Genomic DNA, 17,635 nt, shown 5'->3' with positions numbered 1-17,635 from the left:
GATAGGGGGAGAATTTGTGAATTGTGGTGGCAGCAAAAACAGGACTTCTTGGACAGGTCAGTAAAGTGCCATCAACACAAAATCAGAATGAGAATTTCACTCTGCAGCGGAGTGTGCGCTTATATGAAACCTCCTGGCAGATTAAAACTGTGTGTCGGACCGAGACTTGAACTTGGGACCTTTGCCTTTCACGGGCAAGTGCTCTACCATCTAAGGTTCGCAGAAGAGTTTATGTGAAGTTTGGAAGGTAGAAGATGAGGTACTGACAGAATTGAAGCTGTGAGGATGGGTTGTGAGTCGTGCTTTGGTAGCTCAGATGGTAGAGTGTTTGCCCGCAAAGGTCCCGAGTTCAAGGTTCTGCCCGGCACACAGTTTTAATCTGAACAGGAAGTTTCAACACAAAATCAGTTGGGCTAATCCAGGAGTAAGCCCAATAATGAATAAGAGAATAGGAATGTGGGTAAGCTACTGTGAGCAGCATAGTGAACACATTATCATAGCCACAACACACACAAATTCCAATACCCACCCCAGCAGTACAAGTTTGTGTGCCAACTAGCTCCACAGATAATGAAGAGATTGGAAGAATCTACATTGAGATAAAGGAAATTATTCAGGTACTACAGGTAGATGAAAATTTGTTATGGGTGACTGAGACTTTGTAGTTGAAAAAGGAAGATAAAAAAATATGAGAACATGGACTGGGGGAAGGTAATGAATGAGAAATCTGCCTAGCAGAATTGTGCACAGAGCATAATTTCACCATCGATAACACTGGGTTTGAGAATCATGAAAGAGTTTTGTATTCATGGACAAGATATGGGAACACTGGACTGTTGCAGATTGATTATGCAATTGTTAGACACTGGTTTCAAAACCAGTTTTTAAATTGTTATGTATTTCCAGGGGCAGAAGTGAACTCTGACCATAATTTATTGATTATGAATTGCAAATCAGAATTGAGGAGAAAATATTAAAATTCAGCAGGCAAAAAGGAATGCAAAAAAATAAAAAATTAAACAATGGAAATCCAGGATGGAAGGTAACAGTATTATGAAAAGGATAGTTGGTACTCACCATATAGCAGAGGTGCTGAATCACAGAAAGGCACAACAAAAAGACTGTCAGAAAGTTAGCTTTTGGTCAATAAGGCCGTTGTCGAAAATCGACAAAACGCGCGCGCGCGCGCACACACACACACACACACACACACACACACACACACATATGACCACATTCCCTGGCTGCTGTAGCCAGACTGCAAGCAGTACTGCTTTATGGGAGAGGCAACCAGGTGGGGGTAAGGAGGGGGCTGGGGCAGGGAGGGGGAGGGGTAGCAGAGTAGGGGTGGGGGATGGTTAAGTGGTGTTGGGAGTGTGCATGGACGAGGTGCACAGCAGTGCAGCTAGGTGCAGTCTGGAGGTTAGATGGATGGCAGGGGAGAGAGAGGAGTGTAGCAGAAAATGAGAGAAGTAGAGAGAGTGGGTGCCTTGGTGGAATAGAGGGCTATGTAGTAATGTATTGGGAACAGGGAAGGGGCTAGGTGGGTAAGGGCAGTGAGTAATGAAAGTTGAGGCCGGGACGTTTATGGGAATGTATTGCAGATAGAGTTCCCATCTGCGCAATTCAGGAAAGCTGGTGTTGGTGGGAAGGATCCAGATGGCACAGGCTGTGAAGCAGTGATTGAAATGAAGAACATCATGTTGGACGGCATGCTAAGCAACAAGGTGGTCCAATTGTTTCTTGGCTACAGTTTGTCGGTAGCCATTCATGCGGACAGACAGCTTGTTGGTTATCATGCCCACATAGAATGCAGCACAGTGGTTGCAGCTTAGCTTGTAGATCACATGACTGGTTTCACAGGTAGCTCTGCCTTTGATAGGATAGTTGATGTCTGTGACCAGACTGGAGTAGGTGTGTGGGAGGATGTATGGGACAGGAGATGCATCTGGTTCTATTACAGGGCTGTGAGCGATGAGGTAAGTGATTGGGAGCATGGGGTTGTGTAGGTAGTGATGAGGATATTGTATAGGTTTGGCGGTCGGCGGAATACCCCTGTCAGAGGGATAAGAAGGATAGTGGGTAGGACATTTTTCATTCAGGGCACAATGAGAGGTGGTCAAAACCCTGGAGAGAATGTAATTCAGTTGCTCCAGTCCTGGGTGGTACTGAGTCGTGATGGGAATGCTCATCTGTGGCTGGACGGTATTGGATGACTGGAAAGAAAGGGAACAGGAGGTCTGTTTTTATGCAAGATTGTGAGGGTAATTACAATCTGTTAACACCTTAGTCAGACCCTCAGTATATTCAAAAGGGAGCACTCGTAACTACAGATGCGATGGCCAAGCATGGTTAGGCTGTATGGAGGGACTTCTTGGTTTGAAAAGGGTGGCAGCTGTTGAAGTGGAGGTATTGCTGGTGGTTGTTAGGTTTGATATGGACAGAGGTACTGATGTAACGATCTCTGAGTTGGAAACCAAAGATGGGTAGAGTAGGACCAGGTAAAGCAAATGTGCGGGGGGGGGGGGGGGGGGGTATTGAGGTTTTGGTGGAATGTGGATGGAATGTCCCCACCCTCAATCCAGATTACAAAGATGTCATCTGTGAATTTGAACCATGTGAGAGGTTTGGGATGCTTGGTGTCTAGGAAGGATTCCTCAAGATGCCTCATCAGTAGGATGACATTGGATGGTGCCATGCTAGTGCCCATAGCAGTACCCTGGATTTATTTATAGGTGATGCCTTCAAAGGAGAAGTTGTCATGGATGAGGATGTAGTTGGTCATGGCAACTAGGAAGGAGATTGTTGGTTTCGAACCATCGTGTGTTGGGGAACATAGTGTTCAGTAGCAGTAAGGCCATAGGCATTAGGGATGTTAGTGTCCATAAAAAATAAAATCTAAAAATAAAAATAATAAGATTAGATTGACAGAAAGTGCGAAAAGCTTTACCAGGAATATCTAGAGGACATATGCAAGGCTGCAAAAGCTTACATAACTATTGATGCTGCTTGTAGGAAAGTTATGGAGTCCTTTGGAGGAGAGAGAAGTAACTGTGTGAATATCAAGATCTCCAATGGTAAGCCAATACTATGGAAAGAAGGAAAACTTGAAAGGTGGAAGGAATATATAGTATGCCTGTACGAGGGGAACAAACTCGAGGAAACTTGACGACAATATTATAGAAAAGAGTAGAGGAAGTAGATGAAGATGAGAGGAGAAAATAAAAAGAATTTGACAGAACACTGAAAGACATACGTGGAAACTAGGTACCGCAGGTGGACAGCATCCTCTCAGAATTTCTGAGGTCTTTAGGAGAGCCAGCCATGACAAAATTATTCCACCTTGTGTGCAAGATACATGAGACATGCTGTATACCCTCTGGCTTAAAGAAGAATTTAGTAATTCCAATTCCAAAGAAGGCATATGCCAACAGGAGAGAATACTACCAAACCATCAATTAGATAAGTCATAGTTGCAAATAATGACAAGTTATTTAGAGAAGAATGGAAAACTGGTGGAGGTCAACACTAGGGGATATCAGTTTAGGTTATTGAGAAATCAGTGAACATGTGAAGCAGTACTGACGTTTTGACTTATCTTGCTTGATATATTGAAGAAAGGCAAACCTACATCAAGTGTTTGTAAATGTAGAGAAAACTTTTGACAATGTTGACTGGACTACACTCTCTTAAATTCTGCTGGGAGCAGGGGCACAATAGAGGGAGTGAAAGGTTATTTAAAACTTGTGCAGAAACCAGACTGCAGTAAGAGTTGAAGGACACGAAAGGGAAGCCATAGTTGAGAAAGGAGTGAGACAGGGTTGTAGCCTATCCCCAATGTTGTTCAGTCTGTACATTGAGTAAGCTCTGAAGTAAATCATGGAGAAATTTGGAAAAGGCAGTAAAGTTTAGGGAGAATATATAAAAACTTTGAGGTTTGTCAATGACATTGTAATTCTGTCAGAGATTTATAAATACTTGGAAGAGCAGTTGAACAGAATGCATAGTGTCTTGAAAGGAGATTGCAATATTACCATCAATAAAAGAAAAATAAGAGTAATGGAATGTAGTTGAATTAAGTCTGGTGATACTGAAGGAATTAGATTAGAAAATGACACACTAAAAGTAGTGGATGAGTTTTGCTATTTGGACATCTACATAACTAATGATGGCCAAAGAAGAGACAATATAAAATTTAAAAAGACAATAGGAAGAAAAACATTTCTGAAAGAGAGGAATTTGTTTACATTTAATATCAATTTAAGTTTTAAGATGTCTTTTCTGAAAGTATTTGAAGTGTAGTCTTTTGTGGAAGTGACATATGAACAATTCAAACACAAAGAGAATAAAAGTTTTTGAAATGTGTTGCTGTAGAATAATACCAAAGATTAAATGGGTACATCGACTAATGATTGAGAGGTACTGAATTGAATTTGGGGGGGGGGGGGGGATTATGGTGCAACTTTACGAAAAAAATGGATTAGTTGGTTGGATACATCCTCGGGCATCAAGGCATTGTCAGTTTGGTAATGGAAAGAAAGTATGGGGTAAAAATTGTGAAAGCAGACCAAGACTTGAATACAGTAAGCGGGTTCAAACAGGAGGAGTGTGTGGTAGTTATGCAGACATGGAAAAGGCTTTTACAGGGTAGACTAGCGTAGAGAGCTGCATCAAATCAGTCTTTCGACTGAAGGACACAGCAACAACATATTTTTTTTATATTCCATTCATTTTTAAAACTTGTGTATTTTGTCTCCATTGATGAAGTATTATACTTCTTGTTGCTTTCTATAGTCATAAATGAGCTTTATTTCTCCCTTTATGTCATTTTTAATGCGTTTGTTAACACGCTCATATTATCTATTTCTGCTCTGAACTACTATCTGTATGGAATCTACCTCATCTGGTTGTCATCAGCTTTCCTGTAAATGTGGAAAGACGGGAATTTTTCGAACATAGCATTTAAGAGATATTTGAAAAGGAGTTTAGGAGATATAATGCCAAGTACTCGTTCAGTAAATAATCTGCAGAAAACAGTAGAAGCTAAGGGAACATGTATGCATAGTCATTTTTGGACTGAAGTCCTATACAGTAACAGTCTTCTATGTGTGTGACTGTGTCACAATTTACAATAAAGACTGACTGCCATTTCAGGCAGCCTTCATCAGGATAATAATTATAATGTGTCATTGCAGATGTACTGCATGTGTCCTATTTTTCCAAGTGTCGCATGTCACAGGCACTTGTGTTTGGTTTTCCAGGATGTAGTAGCATTCGGGATACAAGATGACAGACTTGGATACATTGTATACAGAAAGCTATTGGGTACAGATGGATATCTGAATGCTTTGTGCTGCCACTGTCTAAGCCATAAAAATATATTAACCATAGGGACCCAATGAATCAAAGATGCTGACAGTCAGAGTAGAGCTACAGGAGCTATTTACACCTTAACAACAAATGTATAGAGGGAAAGAATCGTTCTGTTTTGACATCGAGGAACAGGTTCAACAAGGAAGAAGAACAGTGCTTTGGTGTTTTATAATACAAAGAAAATCGGTGGTACTGCCATTAAATGTACCATTAATAAGCCTCATACAAGAGGAACAAAATTCTTTCTAACAATTGAGACTCATTCTATATTGATGCTACTAGTTTACCCTTTACCGTATGTGTGGCAATACTACTTAGCAAACCGAGCGAGGTGGCGCAGTGGTTAGCACACTGGACTCGCATTCGGGAGGACGACGGTTCAATCCCGTCTCCGGCCATCCTGATTTAGGTTTTCCGTGATTTTCCTAAATCGTTTTAGGCAAATGCTGGGATGGTTCCTTTGAAAGGGCACGGCCGATTTCCTTCCCAATCCTTCCTTAACCCGAGCTTACGCTCTGTCTCTAATGACCTCGTTGTCGACGGGACGTTAAACACTAACCACCACCACCACTACTTAGCAAAGCCTATGCCCTTCTTAAGCAGCTTCCTAAAATCAAGAGAAGAATTATAGAAGCTGGCAAGATAATAGAAACAAATACCAGCATGAACCGCAAGGACAATTATAAACTTGCCATTTTGTTACCAACGATTACCTGTCACTGGGCCAACAGGGAAGACCTACCAAGCACATTAGTAAGTAATCAGAAACACTGAGATTCAAGGTGTTGTGCAAAGTGCATAAACATATGTCATGGCAGCATTTGCAATCTAATCCTCAATTACAAATAACAAAATAAAATGTAAATTTTTTCACCAGCAAAATTCTCTCTTTGCCCCCCCCCCCCCCCCCCCCTCCATTGAATATCTGCAGATATAGCAGCCTAGTAGTGCTGCATCATTGGCACAGAACAAGCAGACTCTCATCATGTCTACCTGTAAAATAGGCAAAACATTGGCTCTTATTCTTCTATTGTTCATTCTACTACATGAAACATAACCTGCATTACAATTTTTTATAGAATATGTACACTAACTTCTAGAATTAATCCCCACATTTTCTTTTGTGAAATATAAAATTAAATACATTTTTTTTTATTGTGTATGTAGTATGTTTCATTTCCCATGCTGTAACTTTTCTGTACTAATCACCTGCTTGTCTTTTGTTGTTCATTTATTACCACTTACTATTCTTCCATTTTAGGAAAGGCCAAACAGTCTCCAAGAAGGCTTTATTTGTACATGACAACAAGAAACAAATACTGAAAGACTTCGCTGTTAATTTCAGGTAAGTGTGTTTTAAATTGTAGGGTTCATTTACAAGTAGTTCAGTTAGCCATTGCAATGATTATGGTACCGAATTTCTCTGAAGTCATCAGCTCCAAGCTACCCCAGTCACACACTATTGTTACTTTTTAAAGAAGTATTATCCTTTTACAGTTAGCATCTCAGAAAGGTAGTCCATCACAATTTCTCTGTGGTCATGAAGCCAAATGTCAAAAGTAATGGATAAATATCTGTAGCTACAGTTGCTCAATTGGCTAAAAAGATTAGTAAATCTGCTTTCCAAGTTGTAGAAGAGATTGACGCATCTAGCTTATCTGTACCTGTGTGTTAACTTTCAGCTTTGCCAGTTGTAAGCAAAGCAATTTTTTGTCAGTGTTTGACTGAGTTCTCATTTTATTTGTTATTATGTAATATTAATACAGTTATTACTGCTATGGATCCAGAGATGTCCTCAGGTAGCGATTACATTAAAGTTTCTAACCATTGCCACGCTTGTCACACTTCTTTTTCCAAGCTCGCACCTTCTATTGAAATTTTATGAAAAAAAATGTAAAGTTCCTGTCCAGAATGTGTAGCAATTAAAAAAACTGAGATACATAAGAATCTTCCATTGATAATAATATTTACTGGATAAAATTTTCTCAGTTTTATTGAAATAAACATTGACAGTTGTTCCTAGAAATTAAAACTCCTGTCTGCTGAGGTAGGCCAAAAGAAGAAAGGAATATTAGTGTTTGCTGTCACATTGACAACAAGGTCACTATAGACGGCTGAGATAGTCAAGGCAGCAGCTTCTACAATGTTCCACAGTTGAGCCAAATAATCGCATATGCAATAAGATGAATTAAGCAGCCAATGTAGATTGGTTGAAGTTATTGCATCTTAATCAAATCTCTGCTGTTTCATGTATGATAGAATTCCAGTATGTAGCCACATGAGCTGCGCTCCTCATCTTCTGAAATAATATGCCATAACCATTCTCCAGGCTTACTATGTTTTACTCGGCACTTGTGTTCAATCCAGCACACAGCGACTGTGCAGATTGTTTGTCCTATGTAACTACTGCAACATTTGCAGGGAATATAATACACACATGGCACTCTTAAAACAAATTTCATCTTTTTGCAATAATCAGTGTGTTCCATAAACTCTACAGAACACGTCACATCTTGCTAATAATCATGCCATAGTAAGGAAGACATGCTGTTTTCTTGACCACCTCTGTTGAGTCATGAAGGATGAGGAGAAGGTGATTGACTGATTTACAGGGGCAAAACTGTCAAAACCTAACATTGGTGTGGATAGAACACTATTTGCACGTGTTGTATTTCCTAATAAAGGAAATGGCATGAGATTACTTGATACTAAAGATAACCAGCACATATTGTCACTGTTAATGAATGGCAAGACATACTGCAAACTTAGTCTTAATGCTCCTCAACGCATTGTCAGAAAGATGAGGAGCCTCTTATAGGACTGGTATACCAGATGAAGTGGTTGGGAAATTTGTAGTGCATGCCATCCAATTTCCCAGGCTATATTGACTGCACAAGGTTCATATGGAAGGGGGCTCTTCTTGTTGGGTTCCACAGACTTGTTGTGCCACAATAACTGAACAAGGCATATCTGCTAAGCTGTGTGTGTGTGTGTGTGTGTATGTGTGTGTACTACAATAACTGGATGTAAGCTGATAGCAAAATGCTGTCACCATATCAATATTATGTTAAAAATTAACAGGGATAAACTCAAAGAATCTCAATGCTGGTTGTCATTTATTTTTGCGATCTGATTTTCTAGCTAGTCAATGTAGGCAGTGCAGTTTACATGCATTATGAAACTGATTTTTAGTGGTATGTGTGCAACTAGAATATTGAGCCAACTGACAACAATATTACTACTTTGTATTAGTTTGTTTCAGAATTTTAAATCAGTGACCCTACAATTCACTTTCCCTTTTGCGTAAACTTATTTGTGTAAGCCCTCCTTCCCCCAGAACTTGAACATAATGTGGCTTGAGAGTGAAACTTCTTTCATTTAGGCTGGTTGCAAACTTTTTTCTTTACATCACATTGTGTCCACTTACAAATAAAACTTTAAACTAATGCACTTTTACGGTATTCAAGCTCCGGTTTCCTTTTTAGTTTAATACTGCCTTTACTATTAACATTAATTTGTTGAAATTTGGAATGGCAGTAGTAACTTAATATTTTCGTTTCAATAAACTGTATAATTTATTTCAAAAAGAAATTGTTAACACTTCATTCTGCGTTTCTGAGCTGAGATAAAATTTCTTTAGTTTATATACAGCCTCTCCCTTCAAAGGAATAATAATCTTTTTAAAAATCTATCTGAAGTGCCACCTCCTTCTACCAAACAAAAATTACATGTGATCAGGGAGGATACGGCGACTTTACTCTCATGCCAAAGCTACACAACTCTTCCTCGCACATCTAACCCACACACTATCCACTCAACTTGGCAACAAATATTTCTGTTGCTTGTTATAATTTACAGCAATACCATTGAAAGATGGCTTCTCACTCAGCATGCTTCTGTCTGGATGATAGGTAAAACGTGACTCTGATTTCATGAAACAAACAAGCTGATGGAAACAGAACATGGTAACGGGTCGTACAAAATAAAAATGGGACATTAACAGTGAGACCCATTGACTTGTTGCAGCCTCTGTGAACACCATGTTGTTGACTCATGTACATTTCATTTAGTAAGCACGTCAGTGATGCTTCAGCTATTGGCTGATACAGATTTGCAGCTCTGTAGCTGTTAAGTGTTTATCTTTTTCCGTCTTTTTCTCATAGTATATTTATTAAATTTCATAAATGTTTCCAGAGCTGTAAGCACGCATTTTATAATTGTAAATTCAGGCAGTCTGTAGAGCAGTTTTTATTTTTGAACAGCCAACTTCATAACTCATTGAGGCATCAGCGTCCATTGGTGACATATCAGGATGGTAGAAAGTTGCATGTCTAGGATTCTGAGTGCTTTTATAGTTTACTTCTTTAGTTAGTCTCCAGGTTGTAGCAGTAGCCGAGAATCTGGTGTGCTGCACGGAATGCCTTGTGTCGCTTGTTTTTCGCGTGGGCTCTGCTACCAAGGTACCTTGTGTACCCAATGTTGTGGATTCACCCTCAGGGCAGAATGGGTGGCAGGTGGTAACATGTTCACGTCACTGGATGCAGAAGGCCAATGTGTAGATTGGTCATCAGGCTTCGCCCAATACCGTGTGAGTGGACAGGTGGCCACTCCTTCAACAGGGTCCGAGCAGGCACACAGGTGCAGGGGTTTACTAGCTATTGGGAGCTCCAACATTAGGCACCTTATGGATCTCTTGGGCAGATGGTGTTCAGGGCTGGAAAGAAAGCCAAAGTGGACTCGGTGTGTCTGCCAGGGGACCTCGTCTGAGATATGGAGGTGGCCTTGCCTGTGACTCTAAAGTGTGCAGGGTGCAGTCATCTGCAAGCTGTGGCTCACATTGACACCAAAGACACCTGTTGTATGTGTTCTGGGGCCATCTTCATGGCAGAAGTGGTGAAGACTGCTGATCTCTCGCGTGGGTGCAAGCAGAGCTCTAAATTTGCAGCATTGTACCCAGATTTCATCGGGATCCTTTGGGTTTAGAGCTGAGTGGAGGATCTCGACAAAAGGATTTGTTGACTCTGCGACGGCCTTGGCCTTGGCTGCAGATATCTAGACCTGCACTATCAGTTATAGATTTGTAGGACTCCCCTAGTGCATTACTCGGGTAGCAGGCTACTTGTGGAATGCATGCGAGGGAAGTCAGACTGCATTCATTGTAAAGACACTTAAGCTGTCAAAATTTTAACAGTAAATTGTCGAAGTATATGTAACAAAATTCCTGAATTTGCTGTCCTTCGGGAAGTTCTTGCACTCAAATTCTTTTTGGGATCTTGCTGAAACCTGAAATGGAAAGCTCTGACAGATTTAGCAAGACTTTAGACAGATTAGAGGCTATAGGAGGGGAGAGTATTCGTTGTGAGATCGAAGTTGAGTGTGACACTGAAGTTATCTTTTTTACTTATAACAGGTCTAGGTGAAACCAAGCTAATTGTAGGATATTTTTACTGGCCTCTTGATTCTACTGTGACAGTTCTTGAGCCATTCAAAGAATGTCTATGGTCAGTAGCACATTAATACCCAAGTTATTAGTTGGAGGTGATTTTAACCTACCGAGATTAGACTGGGATGTCTGTGGATTCATTGCAGAGGATTCACACAGACAGTCATGTGAAGTCCTTTTGAACACATTTTCTGAAAACTGTCTTGAACAGATAATTCGGTAGCCGACAAGAAGTGGAAATATCTTAGACCTTACAGCTACAAATAAGGCGGACCTTATTGACATCAGTATAGTAACAGGGGTTAGTGATCATGATGCAACTATGGTTACAAAAGTTAATGACTCAGTTAAGAAGGCTAGGTGAGTGTTTCTGCTAAAAAGAGCAGGTGAGCAGTGTTAGCATTTCACTTAGAAAGTAAACTGACATCACTTAGTTCCAGTAAGATGGAAGTAGAAGAATTATGAGCAAAGTTTAAGCAGATTGTAAATCTTGGTCTGGAGAATTATGTGGAAAGTAAGTGAATTAAGGATGGAAAAGACCCACCATGGTTTAATAATGAGATTTGGAAAATGCTGAGAAAAGGTTAGTTGAGATTCTTGTGCATGTGAAAACATCTGTGCGCGAAGCATACAACTACTACCTGGGTCATACCTTCATAAAATATATGGCAGAGAAAGTGAGAAAATTTTGGTGCATTATAAAATCGCTAAGTGGGTCCAAGGCTTCCATTCAGTCACTTGTTGACCAACCTGGTGTGGAAGTTGAAGATAGCAAAATGAAAGCCAAAGTTTTAAATTTCATATTCAAGAAATTCTTCAAACAGGAAAATAGTCCAAACATACCTTCATTTGACCGTCAAATAGACGTAGTAACTAACATCTCTGGCGTATAGAAACAACTGAAGTAGTTGAAAACAAATAAGTTACCAGGTCCGAATAGAATCCCAATTCGGTTTTCCAACAAGTACTCTACGGCATTGGCGTGTTACTTAGCTTGCATTTATCATGAATCTCTCGCCCAGTGCAAAGTCCCAAGGGCCTAGAAAAAAAGCTGTGTGTAAGAAGAACAAAAGAACAGACCCACAAAATTACAGACCACTGTCCCTAATATCGGTTTGTTGCAGAATTTTTGACCATGTTCTCAGTTCATATATAATAAATTTTGTTGTGACAAGGAAGCTTATGTCCATGAATTGGCATAGTTTTAAAAAGCATCACTCACGCGAAACTCAACTTGGACTTTTCTCACGTGATATAATGTGAACTATGGATGAAGGGTAACAGGCAGAGCCCACATTTCTAGATTTCTGGAAAGCATTTGACACAGTGTCCTATTGCAGGCTGTTAAAGAAGGTATGAGCATATGGAATAGGTTCACAGATATGTAAGGGCTCGAAGACTTCTGAAGTAATAGAACCCAGTGTGTTGTCTTTGACGGGGTGTGTTTGTCTGAAACAAGGGTATCGTCAGGAGCGCCCCAGGGAAGTGTGATAGGACCGTATTATTCTCTGTATTCATAAATGATTTGCCGGACAGAATGGGCAACAATCTGTGGTTGTTTGTTGATGATGCTGTGGTGTACGGTAAGGTGTTGAAGTTGAATGTCTGTAGGAAGATACAAGATGACTTAAACAAAATTTCTAGTTGGTGTGATGAATGGCAGCTAGCTCTAAACGTAGAAAAACAAACTAGTAATGTTCAGATACAGCGTTAGTAGTGTCCTGCATGACACAGTCACGTCATTTAAAAGCCTGGGTGTAATGTTGCAAAGCAATGTGAAATGGAGCGAGCATGTGAGGATTGTGGCAGGAAAGGCAAGTGGTAGACTTTGGTTTATTGGGATAATTCTTGGAAAGTGTGGTTCATCTCTAAAGAAGACCGCATATAGGATGCCAGTGCAACCTATTCTTGAGTACTGCTTGAGTGTTTGGGATCTGTACCAGATCAGATTAAAGGAAGGCATTGGAGCAATTCAGAGGCGGGCAGCTAGACTTGTTTCTGGTAGGTTCGAACAACAAGTGAGTGTTATGGAGATGCATTGGGAACTCAAATGGGAATCCCTGGAGGGAAGGCGACATTCTTCTTGGGGTACAGTATTGAGAGAATTTAGAGAACCGGCATTTGAAGTTGACTGCAGAATGATTCTGTTGTTTCCAATATACCTTGTGCGTAAGGACCATGAAGATAAGATACGAGAAATGAAGACGTATATGGAGGAATATAGGTAGTCATTTTTCCCTCGTTGTTTTTGTGAGTGGAACAGGAGAGGAAATTACTAGTATTGGTATGGGGTACCCTCAGCCATGTGCCATAAGATGGGATTGTGGAGTATTGATGTAGATGTTTAAAGAGCTGAAGGTAGACCAGACAAGTAGTTCATCGTGATGCAGTGCCACTTTTTACAGAGTATGTGTACAAGACAAGTTCGATTTTTTGGCAAAAAACTTTTACCGTTCTATACAGTTTTACAAAAACAATTACTTAGAATCCCTACAGGTAAGAAAGGCTGCATCAGAAAGTCCCTGTCCTGAAAGCAACAATTAATGGCACAGTGCGACAATATAATTTTTGAGCTTAGAGTGACATAATTAGGTATAACAGAGGATAGTACTTATCATGGTAAACAATATAAGAAACTGATTTGAAATGAGTGCAGCATATGAAATTCAAGAGTGATCCAGCACTTGACATGCAGCAGTTGCCGTAGCACTGAAAGGGTTAAGCGGTGACAGTTTTCACGTATTAATTTACTTTGCGCATTTCTGGGAGAACCCAACAACTGGCGAATTGGACTTGAAAATATACAAATATCTGTTTGCATTCATAGTTCCTAATATAACACAACAAAATAGTTATACACTAATGGCCTTTAAAATTGCTACACCAAGAAGAAATGCAGATGATAAACGAGTATTCATTGGACAAATATATAACACTAGAACTGACATGTGATTACATTTTCACGCAGTTTGGGTGCATAGATCCTGAGAAATCAGTACCCAGAACAACCACCTCTGGCCGTAATAACGGCCTTGATACGCCTGGGCATCGAGTCAAACAGAGCTTGGATGGCGTGTACAGGTACAGCTGCCCATGCAGCTTCAACACGATACCACAGTTCATCAAGAGTAGTGACTGGTGTATTGTGACGAGCCAGTTGCTCGGCCACCATTGACCAGACGTTTTCAATTGGTGAGAGATCTGGAGAATGTGCTGGCCAGGGCAGCAGTCGAACATTTTCCGTATCCAGAAAGGCTCGTACAGGACCTGCAACATGTGGCCGTGCATTTATCCTGCTGAAATGTAGGGTTTTGCAGGGATCGAATGAAGGGTAGAACCACAGGTCGTAACACATCTGAAATGTAACATCCACTGTTTAGAGTGCCATCAATGCGAACAAGAGGTGACCAATACGTGTAACCAATGGCACCCATACCATCACGCCGGGTGATACACCAGTATGGCGATGACGAATACACGCTTCCAATGTGCGTTCACCATGATGTCGCCAAACATGGATGCAACCATCATGATCCAGAACTTGGATTCATCCGAAAAAATGACGTTTTGCAATTCGTGCATCCAGGTGCGCCGTTCAGTACACATCGCAGGCGCTTCTGTCTGTGATACAGCGTCAAGGATAACCGCAGCCATGGTCTCTGAGCTGATAGTCCATGTTGCTGCAAACGTCGTCAAACTGTTCGTGCAGATGGTTGTTGTCTTGCAAATGTCCCCATCTGTTGACTCATGGATCGAGACGTGGCTGCACGATCCGTTACGGCCATGCGGATAAGATGCCTGTCATCTCGACTGCTAGTGATATGAGGCCATTGGGATCCAGCACAGGGGTTATTTTTCTACATTTAACAAGGGTGAAATTGAGTTGCAGTCTGTCCCATCGTGGATTATGAGTGTACCTTTGTTGTAGGTGCCTGTGTCATAATAATAATGTGACCAACAGTCAGGTGTGGAAGAGAGAACATTGTTGTTATTTCACTTTACCTGCACAGAAATGGCAATGGCAGCATCTGCTGTGTGATTCAGTATTGAATCCATTTAAAAACCTCCCCCATTAACATGAAATAATCAGTTTGTGTCACATGATTTTAGTAGCCATATCACTTTTCTATGCACCATAGCTGCTAGTTTCAGATATTCTGTTATGTAAAAATAGAGAAATAGAGCACAAAGCAAAATTGAATCATAACTGTTGTCTAAAAACCCTTAATTGTAATCTGCAGCTCCATGTGGTAACTGAGACTTGGGGAAGCAGACTTTTTTTTTTTTTCCTCCCCCTACTTATATGTTATCTTCCTTTCATGAATTTGTGTTTTTTTCTGTTTTTGACCTTTGTATATCACTTCAGTCTTTCCATTAATGCTGCCACCCCACTAAGACACACACACGCACACACACACACACAACACAACACAAACATGGTCTCTCTTGTTCTATGTCCAGTGCTCTTTGTCGTTACCTTTTACACTTTATATATGTTTTAATATTCTTTCTCTTTCTGGCCTGAGCCTGTCTGTTCTACCACTAAAGCACGATTGTGTTTCTTTCCAGGTAAAGCAAAGCAGCTATCAGTTACAGAATCCCTCATTGTGGATTTGTAGGCTGTCACTGCTGTTGGGATGTTTATAAATGCTTTGTCAGGCATAGAGATATGACAACTGGTATACACAAGGGATACTTGAATTTCTTTCTTCTTAAGATACACCTCAGGTGTTCATCAAGTTTTACGACTTCAGAAGAGTATGGATATTACATGATCTTGCATATGTACATTCAGGCAAATGGTAAACAGTACAACTGAATGTTGTGAATCCATTCAACACAGCTAGCTGTGTACTTAAATTGTGTACATATTCCTATATACATTAATAATGTTTTAAAAGCACATAGCTTCCTTGAATGTTTTGTCACACCAAACATTTTTTTCTTGAGGGTTAAAAGTAATTAACCAGAAATAGATTTTTTATTCATTGTACTGACTTGTACTAAATTTTGCAGTGAGTAGTGTGCAGTAAGAGAACTTAAGAATACATGCTGTACAGTACAATTGTATACACACACACACACACACACACACACACACACACACACATATACACATATATATAGATATATATAAATATATACATATAGAAATTAGAGTGTTTTATATTTTTCTTTTGACTTGTTCAGTGTATTTCAATGAGCCCTTTTGCATTTTTTTACTGTTCAGTGGGGGTTGTTGTGCCACCACAACATAGTGTGTTATGTTTATTGAGGGATTAAAGCTGATAGAGAAAGTGATTAGATTTGTTTCATACTGAAGTGTTTGACACCTATAAATATATTTTATATGGACAGAAATGAAAGATTGAATTAATATCAACCATTGTAAATAAATTAAATCTTCCAAGGAGTGTGTCATTAAGTTCTCAGTCTGTGTCCAGTTTATTTTCTAATGCTGAATGGGAATCTGACTTTTTACGTGTGTGTACATGAATATTGAGTGATTTTTTTATTTATACGTACCTCACACATTGTAGACTGCATTTTATAATGTGCAGTTTTGAAGTTGTTAGAATTGTGCTCTTTGTACCCTCATGAAATGCCGTATGTTTAACATGCAGGGACGTCTGCAGTTTTGTTTGAGGATTCATCTTCATGACTAATTATCACTACAGGTAATTGGGTTAAATGTCTTTTGTTTTTAATTGTTGTGGTAATGGAAAAAGAAGTTATAGCTGTTTGCTGCAGGAGAAAACATTTATTTATTTTATTTAATATGTTGCTCTTTGTAAAACAGCAAATGAAGTGTCCTGCAGACCTGCTGTAGGTTAATCATAATTAGTAATAAAGTATGTTTCTGGAAACTCTTCAGTATTGAAATACATACCTCCTTGAAAGTAATATGAATTACCAAACTATCTTTTGTTATTCAGTAGTCTTGTGCCAGACACCGATACTAAACTTATTGCATGTATCTGAATGATAATGAGGATTATAGTAGTAATAAATGTCTACTCAATTTTATTAAAGCAAAAATTTGATTTGCCTCAAACCACAGTTTTTTTATTTTCTAACTTTCCACAGGTTATGTGCATTTTATCATCTGTAATGATAGTCATGTTAATAATAAACATGTGTAATGTGAATTTTATGACCACATGTCTGTCCTCTTAACAGATATACAAAGATTCAAATTTTATTTTATATCCTGTTATAACAATGCCTTTGCCAATCAAAGCTGCATAAAGTTTTTTACCCTGGAAAATATAAAAATGATGAGATTTTTTTATATTTATGTAGGATATTAATGAGAATGAAATTGAGAGAATTTGGCGTCAGCATTCCATTAGCTATTTGTCTTCGTTACTTATTTTTTACAATTGCATCAAACTATCTACCAGTCAGTATTTTCATTTTCAGTCTCATTTAACATTTTGTTTTCTGTTAAAAAGCAGATTAACAAAATTATGCTCAGATAAAGCCTGAATTATGTCTTTAAGTGGTATGGTGCAATTCTGCAAACATGTAGAGATTAGTATGAAATGATTTGTAAAGAATATAAAGTGTTTGATAAAAATCTATGCTCATTTTATTTTTACCCTACCTTATTTCATAGAGTTATTTTGATTAGTTCTGAAGCTGTGCCACTGTCTTAAGAATTTTCATTTCTGTACTGTATTTAATAATTGTACAGTTTGCTTTATATTTTGACACAATCTCATTTTTCCTTCATCAATGTGGACAGGCAGCCCACTTGCTCCCCAAACATTTCCTTGTTTGGAAATTGGAAACAGGGACTCCAGTCCTTCAGACATG

The 17,635-nt window shown here is 39.4% G+C and overlaps 1 protein-coding gene across 4 annotated transcripts in view; it reads left to right on the top strand.

The window, feature by feature from the left end:
- LOC126262298 (poly(A) polymerase type 3) overlaps positions 1-17,339 on the top strand; it is a 154,284-nt gene extending 136,945 nt beyond the window's left edge. For all 4 annotated transcript variants that reach the window (XM_049958836.1, XM_049958834.1, XM_049958835.1 and 1 more), the window contains 2 exons: positions 6,635-6,718; positions 15,386-17,339. In XM_049958836.1, coding sequence (XP_049814793.1) covers positions 6,635-6,676 — 42 coding nt within the window. In that variant the 3' untranslated portion in view covers positions 6,677-6,718; positions 15,386-17,339. The remainder of the gene's footprint in view (positions 1-6,634; positions 6,719-15,385) is intronic.
- The last annotated feature ends 296 nt before the right edge of the window (positions 17,340-17,635 follow it).

This window comes from Schistocerca nitens, chromosome 6 (assembly GCF_023898315.1).
Source record: "Schistocerca nitens isolate TAMUIC-IGC-003100 chromosome 6, iqSchNite1.1, whole genome shotgun sequence".
Lineage (NCBI taxonomy): Eukaryota > Metazoa > Arthropoda > Insecta > Orthoptera > Acrididae > Schistocerca > Schistocerca nitens.
This window is presented reverse-complemented; position numbering and strand designations above follow the sequence as displayed.